Source organism: Myotis brandtii, unplaced genomic scaffold (assembly GCF_000412655.1).
Source record: "Myotis brandtii unplaced genomic scaffold, ASM41265v1 scaffold48, whole genome shotgun sequence".
In the NCBI taxonomy this organism is placed as follows: Eukaryota; Metazoa; Chordata; class Mammalia; order Chiroptera; family Vespertilionidae; genus Myotis; species Myotis brandtii.
In genome coordinates, this window is record NW_005368341.1 from 7031425 (window position 1) to 7044603 (window position 13179).

The following is a 13179-nucleotide window of genomic DNA, read 5'->3' on the forward strand; positions in this document are numbered from 1 at the left end:
GGGAAGGCCTGCAGGAGATTCTGGGGGGAGGGACCGAGGGAGGTTGGCTGGCCAAGGGAAGGGACCAAGGGAGGTTGGCCAGCAGGGGAGAGGGACCACGGGAGGTTGGCTGGCTGGCGGGGGGAAGGGACCAAGGGAGGTTGGCCAGCATGGGGGGAGGGACTGCCGGAGGTTGGCTGGCCGGGAGGAGAGACCATGGGAGGTTGGCCGGCCACCAAGGGGAGGGATTACGGGAGGTTAGCTGTGGGAGTGCACTGACCACCAGGGGGGTCAGTGCATGTCCCTGGTGGTCAGTGCATGTCATAGCAACCGGTCAACCAGTCATTCGGTCTCTTAGGCTTTTGTATATATGGATGGGGTCATCATTTACTTTTAGTATATATATATATATTTTTTAATATATTTTATTGATTTTTTACAGAGAGGAAGGTTAGTATATTTGACACATTTTACAGGACAGTAAGCTTTCTAGTTTGTATAGGAAGCTAATAAAAATCATCACTGCCCTGACCGGTTTGGCTCAGTGGATAGAGCATCGGCCTGCGGGCTCAAGGGTCCCAGGTTCGATTCCGGTCAAAGGCATGTACCTTGGTTGTGGGGACATCCCCAGTAGGGGGTGTGCAGGAGGCAGCTGATCGATGTTTCTCTCTCATCAATGTTTCTAACTCTCTATCCCTCTCCCTTCCTCTCTGTAAAAAATCAAATATATATATATAGATAGATAGATAGATAGATAGATATAAAAGATGACACATAAAGCTCTTGTCCAGTGACCAGACTTACCTGTCACCATTCTGCTTTTGCAGAAAGTAAATACTTGTAGTACATTTAATTTTCTTGAAAGTCACTGATATAATGGGCATCTTTTTTATTCCTCAGCTTTAACTGAGATGTAATGAAATATAACATTGTGTAAGTTTAAGGTGTGTACAACATGTTGATTTGATACACATATATTGTGAAATGATTACCACCATAGCATTGGCTAACACCTCCATCACATCATATAATTATCATTTCTTTTTTTGTGGTGAGAACATTTAAGATCATTTAGCAACTTTCAAGTGTATAGTACAGCATTATTTACTCTATTCACCATGCTGTACATTAGAACTTAATCATCTTTTAACTGAAAGTGTATACTCTGTGACAAACATCCCTTGGATTTCTCCCACTTGCCAGCCCCTGTTAACTACTATTTTATTACTTGTTTCTATGAGTTTGGCTTTTTTAGATTCCACATACAAGTGATATCATATAGTATTTGTCTTTCTCTATCTGACTTATTTCACTTAATGTCATGTCCTCAAGGTCTATTCATGTGGTCGCAGATGACAGGATTTCCTTATTTCTCATGGCTGAATAATATGCTTGGGTGTGTGTGCATGTGTGCATGCACATGTACACACATACATACCATAGAATGGGCATCTTTAAAAATTGTTGTCAGTTTGATAATAAAAAAATGTGTCATTGCTTGAGCCAGTATCCTGAGAGCCTACTATATATGTAGCTCTGTACTGCAGGTTGTTTGAAGTTAGTGTGGTGCTTTCTTTGAATAAGTTTTATTCTAACATTAGACATGACTAGATAAGTGTAGATAGTAAAAGATTGGTGCTTTTAATATATTTCAATACAACAATTTTTCATTATGTTGTAGGCTTTACTCATCAGTCTTAAGTATGGCTGTTTTATGTGGCAATTGGGAGATGCTGGTACATGTTTTCAGATCCATAGTATGGAAAATAAAATGAGCTTTATAGTACATACAAAACAGGTAAGTACTCATCAGTTATTCTGGACTTCTAATAATGAGCTATTATATTGGTAAAATTATTTTTTATAAAAGAACAGTCTGTTTTACTTCAAGGAAAACTGCTAATATGTAATGAAATGAAAACATTTAAGGGGGAAAAGCATGCCTTTCCTAAGCAAACAAAGTCAGAAATGTATCTGAATAATTTATTTCAGTCTTATAACATGAAACTCTCTTTTTCTGCCATTATAAAAAATTCTGGTCAGTATTGCCTCTCTCTTCTATCAGGTGGTCCTTCCCTGTCTTGACCAGTATCCTATCTGAGCCACCAGTTGAATCCAGCAGGTCATTTTTTAAATCCCTTCAAAAGCCTGAGTAAATACTCTATTCTTGACAGGCTGTACCCTGATAAGAAAGTTCCTATACAATAGCTAGAGAACTGCCCACTGCCATGTATGTCATTTACTCATCTAACATGCTTCATATTTATTGTCAACATTTTACTTTGTAGGCTGGCCTCGTGGTGAAACTGTTAATGAAGCTAAATGGACAGTTGATGCCTACCGAAAGAAATTCTTGAGAGGAAAGCAACTGATACTTAAGCCACCACATTTTGTGATACAGACTTTTTTCCATGAAAGATTTCTTAAACTATTATTTTTAACAAGGCACTATGTCTCTTGTAATATATATGTATACTATTATGTTGTACAGAATCTGTACTTATGTTTGGTGTGTAATATACCAATTACTTTTATATAATATCCTCATAAACTATTCTAATTTTTCAGAGAAACGCACGAAAGAATAGAGGTTGATAGCCTGGATAATGTTAGACAAAATAGTAATCTTTATAAAAAGTTATTTTTGGTAAATGGTAAAGAATTTAGAAGAAATGTGATGAAATTAAAATACATATAGCTTTGCTATAACTTTGTGTGTCATTTCAAAACATACTTTAATGTCAACATGATTTTAATAAAGAAATGTATTTTCTATTTAAGCCATAATAACACTTATTTAAAACATTTTTCTGCCCTAGCTGATTTGGCTCAGTGGATAGAGCATTGGCCTGCGGACTGAAAGGTCCCAGGTTTGATTCCAGGGCGTCGTCTGTTTATTTTTAATGATGCGCTATCTGAACCTTATTAAAATTAGGATTATGTTGTTAAGTTTAATGATAAAGCCTGATTTAATTCTGTGCTAAGCACTTTTGATTCTAGATAGACAATTCCTTGGTTCAATTTCATCCATTCCAATGGCCTCAGCTGTTACTAAGAGCCCTGTTGACTCCCAAATCTAAAACTTTAGCCTCAACCTCTCTCTGAACTCCAGATCTTAGTTTCCAATTTCCTGCTATTCTAGCTCCACTTAAATGACCTACACAAGGACCTTTAGTTTCATCATAGCTGGAAACAGAATTGTTTCGTCTACTTACTCCATCCTATACTTGTATTGTGTAATTGGTTAATGGCATTATCAAATTTCATCCAGTTACTTAGCCTGGTAATCTTGGAGTGGTCTTCAACTTTTCCCTCTTTAATCACCCTACACATTCTATTTATCAAATTCTGTTCAATGTCATGTCAGTCCTTTCCCATTCCTTCCTCCCGGTTTGCACAGCAACCATCCTAGTTCAAGTCTTCACCATCTATTCCAAGGCTCCTTGTAGCTTCCTCCTCTGACTCATGCTCTACGCCCTCTCACCTATCTGTCACACTGGTGCCAACCTAACCTTTTTCATCCATCTGATTATTTCATTACCCTTTGAAAACCCTCTTCACTACATGTTGAATTAAACTTCAGTTCCTTAGTAATGAGTACAGGGCCCTTAATACTCTGTCACACACCTGCCTATCCAGATTAATATCCAACCGCTTCATACTCATCCTGTGCTCCCTCCTACCCAGTGTTTTCTAACCCTGGCTCTGCAGTCACATGGGGAATTTGAATACTTTATGACTTAATTTTAGGGTGGGGCCCATGCATTTCTGTTTTTAAAGTATCCCATGGGAATTTGATACACAGCTTAAGGTTTAGAAATACTGTTATAACCAGTTTTAACTAGGAGATAGTTGCATGCCTTTTCTTTCATAGTGTGGGGTGAAGATGCAATGATATTACATTAAACAACTCCCTGCTCCATAGAATATAGTGTACCTTCCTGGAGTTGTAGTTTCCCTTCCCTATAGAGAAGGGAAAAGACGACTATTAGAGAGGCATGGCTGTGAAAGGCTTAAAAGTATATAACATTAGAAAATCAATTTTAAAAATTAGTATTAAGATAAAAACAATTCATTACCTGTTCAACTATAACAAGCCAGAAATAAGTAAGGGGGGGATGCAAACAGCTTTTAATAAGGGCCTAGGAGCCCTAGTCGGTTTTGGCTCAGTGGATAGAGCATCAGCCTGTGGAATGAAGGGTCCCAGGTTTGATTCTGACCAAGGGCACATTCCTGGGTGTGGGCTCAATCCCCAGTAGGGGGCGTGCAGGAGGCAGCTGATCAATGATTCTCATCATTGATGTTTCTATCTCTCCCTTTCCCTTCCTCTCTGAAATCAATAAAGAAATATATTTTTTTAAAGAAATAAGTGCCTAAGATTGGTCAGGCATTATATGTGCACCAAGGATAAAAGATACCATTTTCCTTCTCATCATTCTTTCAATAAATTTGAGTGCCTTTTATGTGCTAACGATCCAGTATTAAGGAAAACAAAGTCATTGCCTTCAGCGAGCAAAGTTTAATGAGGGAGATAAGTACTCATGGAAATGTATATGTATAAACTCAAATAAGTGTGATGAAATAAAAATTAAATGTACTGTCTAACCATAAAAAAAGAAACAGTCTAGTCCTAGAAATCAAGAGAGGCTTCCCCTAGTAAAGTGGTTCTCAACCTGTGGGTCGCGACCCCTTTGGGGGTCAAACGACCCTTTCACAGGGGTCACCTAAGACCATTGGAAAACACATATATAATTACATATTGTTTTTGTGATTAATCACTGTGCTTTAATTATGTTCAATTTGTAACAATGAAAATACATCCTGCATATCAGATATTTACATTACGATACATAACAGTAGCAAAATTACAGTTATGAAGTAGCAACGAAAATAATTTTATGGTTGGGGGTCACCACAACATGAGGAACTGTATTAAAGGGTCGCGGCATTGGGAAGGTTGAGAACCACTGCCCTAGTATGTGCTGCTTGAGCTGGCAGCTAAGGGGCCAGCAGGAATGAATGGTATGAAAGACAACAGGGAAGAGAAATGAGGGGAGGTATTTTGACACCAATGCCCCTCCTAGAGAATTGATGAGGGGAATTACAATTTTCTCAATTTAGCAAAGAAGTGAATTTAAATTTTTATCCAAATCACAAGTGAATTTCCATTGTAGAAATAAAACCAGAACAGTTAACTGCTCACGATAAATGTATTAGGAAAACTCACTGAAAAATCACATCTCGTGATTAAAAGTTGCCAAAATTGACCCTAAAAATGTAGACCTGATAGAAATATTTAACAAAGTAAAACTGCCTATCGTTCTTGACCAAATTTAATAGAATTACATCAATTAAATTTAGATTTTAATTTGATCCTGAGTAACTCAATGGCAAAAGCTGTAATTGGAAGAATTTAATATGTGTAAAAAATTGATAGATGAATCAATTCCTTGCTTTGTAATTTACATAGGAAAAAACAATGAATGATTTCTGTACAATGAAAATGGAAAAATATATATGTTGTTTTGCTGTACTATATAGAAATCTTATCAAGAAATTAAATTGGTTTGAATTCCTTTAAAAAATGCTTTCTCAACAAAAATCCATTTGTGATGGTATGATTCTCATTTTAACATTTGTACACATAAAGTCAGAATGTCTCTAGGGTCATATCTGGTATCTGGAGAAGCAGGGGTAGACAGACTAAACAAGCCCTAGACCAAAAGAGGGATAAGCTCTGGGGATTCTTAGAGACCCAAGTGCTTGAGGCAAAGAAATAACTGTCAGACATCTTAAGGTGTGGGTGAGGAAAGTAATGTCTATACATTGTGCTAATTTCTATGACAGAAGGACATGCTGGTTGTTCAGGATTCATTGCGAGGGCACCAACAACGGGTGGGCAATTAGGGACTTACTTCCCCACCAGTTAAATACTAATCATAATTAATACTCTAAACAGTGCTTACTCTGTGCCTGGCACTGTGTGAAGCCCTTGTAGATACATTACTTCATTTAGTCCTCACAACAATCACCATGAGGCTAATACTATTATTCCCACAGTACAGATGAAACAGAGTTACTTGCCAAAGAGAACATAGCTAATAATTGAGCTGAGTAGAGCTGAGATTCATATCTAGGCCTGACTCAAGAATAAAAGTCAGAGAAAGATAAATATCACATGATCTCAACTCATTTTGAACAACATAAACTGATGAACAAAAACAGATCCAGAGACAGAGAAGCATCAATCAGACCGTCAACCCTCAGAGTGAAGGTAGGGGAGGGTGGGGGTAAGGGGGAGAGATCAAGCAAAGGACTTGTAGGGGGGTTGGGGGGCAATGGGGGGATAAGGACACATATGTAATACCTTAATCAATAAAGAAAAAAATAAAAAAAGAATATAAGTGAATCAGAAACATGATGTGTGATTGTAATGAAAGAATAAGATATTTGTTTTTATCTTTTAAAAAAGCTAAGGAACCAAAATTTCTCACACAGTGATGCAAATCTTTTCATTTTCTTGTATAACTTTGAATACCACTGTGTGTGGAGAGGTTGTTACTCAAGGTAAAAGCAGTAAGTGGTAGAGTCAAAATTCAAAATCTGGCAGTTTGACTTCTGAATTCAGACATTAGTCAGATAAAGGAGAGCTAACTGGAAAGGTGTTTTGTTTAAAACATACACATACAAAAACAAAACAAGTGCTCACTTTGGCAGCACATGTACTAAAATTGGAACGATACAGAGAAGATTAGCATAGCCCTTGCGCAAAGGATGACACACAAATTCGGGAAGCATTCTATATTTAAACAAAAGAAAATGGGAAAAAAAACACCCACAGATCTTAAAGGGTGTTATATTCCCTGCTAATGAAAAGCCCTTGGAGCCTTTTGGGACTGGATTACCTCAGATTTGTGTGTTAAGATCATCCTGAGCCAGTGAACACAAGGGGTCTGAGTAGGAAGGTATAATAACACAATGGGAAGAAATAGATTGTTTGGACAAAATCCAGTGACCTTTGGATATGAACGATAAGGAAGAGGTAAGAGTTACAAGTAATTCCCCTCTTTCTGTCCTGGGCAACTGGGAAAATGGCACCATACACTACCTAAGATAGGGAATGGATGAGAGGATTTGAAGTAAGTGTGGCATTCAGGTGAAGATGTCTCAGGCTTGTGCTCAGAACACTGCAGGAAATGACCCTTAAAGCTCCAGGAACTGATTTAAAGCCACACAAGAAGAGAGCAGAGCGAGAAGCAAGCCAAAGAATGCCAGCCAGCATTTGTGAAATGGGCAGAGGTGAAGCAGTCCACCTCATCTTGTTAGGCAAGTGATATCAGTATGGAAAAGAAATAGCTCGGCCTCATCCTGTGTACTGTGTATTCAATACATTTCATATGGCAAAAATTACAGTAAAAGATCTTTAATATCACTAGAGAAAAACAGACTAGTTTATTTTAGTGGCAGAGAGCACATTCATTTATGAGAGGTGCTTAAAATACCTTTTAAATGTGCAAAGCAAAAGAATGGAAATTTAGAGCAATTGGAACTCATACATGGCTAGTAGTAATGCAAAATGGAACACCCACTTTGGAAAACAGTTTGGTAATTTCTTATAAGTTAAATATATACCCACTATAGAATCCAGTTATCCTACTCCTAGGTATTTATCCAAAAGACAAAAACTTATAATCACACAAAAACCTATATGCAACCCAAATACCTTTCCCACACCCAAATACCCTTCAATGGGTGAGTGAATACACAAACTCAGGTACAATTATACAATGGAATTCTACTCAGCAACAAAGAAGAATCAACTATTGATGAACAATATGAATAAATTTCAAATACATTATACTAACTGAAAGAAGCCAGGCTCAAAAGGTTACATACCAGAGCATACCAAATGCTTCACTTGTTACAGAATCATGTAATTATGCCATCAACTTAATTATATGAGCAAATAACAGAAGTATCCCAAACCAGTAATTAGCACATCATTTGTTGACTTTTGGAATATGCTATATGATGTTTTAATAACATGCCTTCTGAATTGTATTTAATAGATGCTGATAATATTTTTTTGTGTTTACTGATTGTATACCAGTAGGGCAGTGAAAGGGAATGAACATAAAATAAGTCATCTGCAGATAGAAAAACAGATGAACAATTTTTATTAAAGTCAATTGTGTGCCATATTCTTTTTCTTGATTGTTTGCTTTCAATTAATATTGAATTTTGTTTTTGTATACATAACCACTAGGAAGAAAAGCCAGTCTAGATTTTTTATTTATTTCAGTCATTTCATTGACAAATAATTAAATGTATATATAGTTAAAAGTTGGATCTTGTGGAGAGCAACTATGGCGTTTGGACAGATTCAAGCCTCGGACTAGTAAGAGGGCACGGTTCTCTCGTGGCAAAGCCATGTGAAGGTCCCAGCTTGGGGGGCAAAGCCTCCCAGCACAATTATAGCCAAAGGCTATGATTGTAAGCTTGACCTTATGGTTCAAACCTGTGGTCCCAGGTAGTTGAGTGATGTAGGCTGAGGCAAGTGCTGCCAAAACAAAGCTTGATAGAGTTCTCAGGTGCATGTAAAAGGGTGTCCCAAAATTCACGCAAGAAGTAATTTTGATAGAAAACACAGGTTTATAATTAAAAATTGTAATTTTTTATTGATTCATAACGTATACAGTATAGGGTTATGTATGGAATAGCATATCAGGTAAATGGCCTCCACGGCTTTGCTGGCACATACGCACTCTTTTGTTGAAATTTTCCATGACCGAAATGCAGCTGCTCAGGCAATAACAGTTAATGGTGCTCGCTATCGCGACATGATAATCCAGTTTTTTGTGCCTAAATTGAAAGATATGGATGTGGACGACATGTGGTTTCAACAAGACGGTGCCACATGCCATACAGCCCGAGAAACAATTCAATTACTGCATGAGTCATTTCCTGGTCCTGTAATTTCCCGTTTTGGTGACCAGAATTGGCCGCCCAGATCATGCGATTTAATGCCGTTAGACTTTTTTCTTTGGGGTTTTTTGAAGTCTAAGGTTTATGCCAACAAGCCCACGACCACCCACACCTTGAAGGAGGAAATTGAGCGCTGTATCAACGAAATTCAGCCACATTTATGCAAAATGGTCATGGAAAATTTCAACAAAAGAGTGCATATGTGCCAGCAAAGCCGTGGAGGCCATTTACCCAATATGCTATTCCATACATAACCCTATACTGTATACTTTGTGAATCAATAAAAAATTTACAAGTTTTAATTATAAACCTGTATTTTCTATCAAAATTACTTCTTGCGTGAATTTTGGGACACCCTTTAATTAAGTAGATTTGAAACTCGGGAGAACATTGTAAACATCTTGACCACGCCCTTGCTTTGCCTCGTGGGATCTGACTATAAAATAAAGACTTGGCTTACAGGCTGTGGCACTGTCTCTCCCTCCAAGAGCAACGTCCCACCTAGCCCCAGCTTTATTCTCTTGTCTGTCTTCTTTAATCCTTCACTGCCCGCCACCCCCCCACCCTCACCCCCACCCCTCAGGTTCACTTCTGGCTGTGCTGAGCATGGCACAGGATCTTAATTAGTTTTATTTGTTGGCTTACTTGTTATTTACTACGCAAAAATATATGGATGTTCACAGACCACATATTATTTTATGTTGTATAACAATTTAAACACAGGATTTTACTAAGTGCTATAAAGTTAACAACCATTTCTCCTCTTTCTTAATCATAATCAGTCATGAAATAAATGGTAAGATATTTCACATTTACATTATTGTATAAATGAGGAAAGATACAGCAAAGAAAATTTCCAAGATGGATCAGATAAACACTAGTAATAGGAGTTACCAGGACAAAATGTTTTGGGAAGTTATTTTCAAGTTAAGAATAAAATTTGAGCCCAGCCAGTGTGGCTCAGTAGTTGAAAGTCAACCTAGGAACCAGGAGGTCCTGGTTCGATTCCTGGTCAGTGCACATGCATGGGTTGCAGTCTTGATCCCCAGGTAGCTGATCAATGATTCTCTCTCATCATTGATGTTTCTATCTTTCTCCCCCTCTGCCTTCCTCTCTGAAAGCAATAAAAATATTTTTAAAAATATTTGTAAAGAATAAAATTTGAAACAATTCTTAGTTAAGGAAAATCCAAATCTACTTTTAGCTAATATGGAGTTTAAATCACAAATCAGAAACTTAGTATTTAAACTTCCTAAAAGAAAAAAAGAGGGGGGGTACCAAAACTATCTAAACTATGAGAAAATAAATTTGTTATTCAAGAAAACTACCTATATTCCAAAGACCAATTGTAATATAAATTTCCATGTTAACATTAAGAAGCTTTTTCTCCCTCTACCTTATGCTGAGTAAAGAAGGTAAATATACTAATAAACAGCATCTTTTAATGCCTTCAACCTCCCCCATCCCCAAATAGACTTGTGGAACACCAGCAAATTATCTTCATTTCCAGCAATATGGTATTGGCAAAAAACTAGACACATAGATCAATGGAACAGAATAGACTTCCCAGAAATAAACCTACACAGATATGGTCAATTAAGTTATGACAAAGGAGCCAAGAATATACAATAGGGAAAGATAGTGTCTTCAATAAATGCTATTGGGAAAACTGGACAGCACATGCAAAAGAATGGACAGCTATCTAACATCATACACAAAAAAGACTTGAAGGTAAGACTTGAAACCCTAAAAATCCTAAATGAAAACATAGGGGGTAAGTTCCTTAACATCCACCTTGGTGATGATCTTTTAGATTTGACACCAAAAGCAAAAAAATAAAAAAGTGGGTCTACATCCAACTAAAAAGCTTCTTCACAGCAAAGGAAACCATCAAGAAAATGAAAAGGCAAGCCCAACAACTTACTGAATGGGAGAAAATATTTGCAAATCTGATAAGAAGTTAATATCCAAAATATATGAAGACCTCATACAACTCAATAGGATAAAAATCTGATTTTAATAAATGGGCAGAGCATCTGAATAGACATTTTTTTTCAAAGACATACAGATGGCTAACAGGTACATGGGAAAAGTGCTCAACATCACTAATTAGGGATACGCAAATCAAAACCACAACAATATATCTCCTCACACCTGTTAGAATGGCTATCATCAAAGTCAAGAAATAACAACTGATGAGAATGTGGAGAAAAGGTAACCCTCATGCACTGTTGGTGGGAATGTAAATTGGTGCAGCCACTAGGGAAAATATTATGATGTTCCTCAAATAATTACAAATAAAATTACCATATGATCCAGCTATTTCACTTTTGGGTATTTATCTGAAGGAAACAAAAACACTAACTTAAAAAGTAATATGAATCCATATGTTTATTGCAGCATTATTTACAATGCCAAAACAGAAAAACCTAAGTATCCATAGATAGACAAGTAGCTTTAAAAATCTCACACACACAAATATTATTCGGCCATAAAAATGAAATCTGGACATAGAGGATCTCAAGGGCATTATGTTAAGTGAAATAAGTAAACCAGAAAGACAAATACCATATGATCTCATATGTGGAACCTAAACAAAACAAACAAAAAACCTAAGCTCACGGATACACAGAACAGATCAGTGGTTGCCAGAGGCAAAGGCTTTAGGGCCCTAACTCGTTTGGTTCAGTGGATAGAGCATCAGCCTGCGGACTGAAGGGTCCCAGGTTCAATTCTGGTCAAGGGCACATGCCTGCCTTGTGGGCTTGAGCCCCAGTGGGGCACGTGCAGGAGGCAGCCAATCAATGATTCTCTCTCATCATTGATTGCTTTTCATAAATTCTAGAAAGTTGATTGCATTCAGTATTCAACTTTAATTTCCAAATTGGAATTTGGTGGTGATGGAAGAGATTGGGAGGTCCATACACTGAAACAATTTGATAACAGCTGCAAGGCTATGGAAAAGGGCTGGGAAATGTGGTGGGCCAACCACCTGCTAGTCAGGAAGGCTGTGACTTTTCACCAAGGCAGCAGTGACCAGGCAAGGGTAGAATGCCTTACTCTGCAGACAAGAGCCCCTGCAAATGAATGGAGAGCCTTTGACATGAGTCTATGGTTAGTAACACATTGGAGGTTAAACTACCACTCTAAGGACATCTTAAACATAACTTTGAAATACAGATGTGATAGTGTTCATCAAAAGATATAAATGGCCTTAGCTGGTTTGGCTCAGTGGATATAGCTTTGGCGTGTGGACTGGTCCCGGTTGGATTCCAGTCAGGGGCACATGCCCAGGTTGCGGGCTCGATTCCCAATAGGGAGCATGTGGGAGGCAGCCAACCAATTATTCTCATGATTGATGTTTCTATTTCTCTCTCCCTCTCCCTTCCTCTCTGAAATCAATAAAAATATTTGTTAAAAAAGATATAAATGAATTCGTGTCAATTTCAGAATATTTCATTCATGGTAAAACTCACTGGTGTATTCAGTTTTGTTATATTTTAGACATTGATAAACCAAGCACGGTCCTTTTTAAGTTTTCTATTTCCCTTTTCTGAAAGCTCTATATATCTGGTTCTTCTATTACATCCTTATATTCTACAAATACTTCCTGTTTTTCTGATGAATACGGTGTTTTGTTTATATTGGCTAGGACTACATTAGTCTTGTAACTTGACTGGTCCTGCAGTTTAGATGATGGGAGAAGGGAGGCGACAGGTCACCCCAGGGACTTTCTCAAAGCTCAGCCGCCTCTGCTGCCCACACGCACTCCCCATACTCCTCCTGGTAACCTCAAGGACAGACCCGCCTCCAAATCTCCAAATCAGCGTGGTCTCGGGGACCCCTTTAAACAGCGGCACAGTCACCGCCTCTCCCAGAGGAGCGTGCTATTCTTGGGCTCCGTTCGTTCGCCTTCAGTTGGTTCATGATTGGGGAGCCTGGCCGAGCCTGAAGCATGGCCTGGGGGTAACCGAGACAAAAAGAGGTTGGCTCCAGGAGGCGTGCGTCCCTCACGTCACGAAGTGGCATTTTCACGGTGCCTGTATCCATAGACGCCTGTCAGGACCCAGGCCCGCCTTCTCTACCCTGCTCGCTGGGCCCGCGCGTCGCTGCTGGAGAGTTGAACACAGGACCTGGCCTGCCGCGCAAAGTTCCAGTGTGACCTGGGGCCAGCGCACAAAAGCGCAGGGGCGCGGCCCAGCCCAGACGCAGGAC

The 13179-nt window shown here is 38.4% G+C and overlaps 1 protein-coding gene across 7 annotated transcripts in view; it reads left to right on the forward strand.

Moving 5' to 3' along the window:
- Positions 1–2759, forward strand: part of KRIT1 (KRIT1, ankyrin repeat containing) — a 31924-nt gene extending 29165 nt beyond the window's left edge. For all 7 annotated transcript variants that reach the window (XM_005876099.2, XM_014547566.1, XM_005876100.2 and 4 more), the window contains 2 exons: positions 1661–1777; positions 2268–2759. In XM_005876099.2, coding sequence (XP_005876161.1) covers positions 1661–1777; positions 2268–2336 — 186 coding nt within the window. In that variant the 3' untranslated portion in view covers positions 2337–2759. The remainder of the gene's footprint in view (positions 1–1660; positions 1778–2267) is intronic.
- The last annotated feature ends 10420 nt before the right edge of the window (positions 2760–13179 follow it).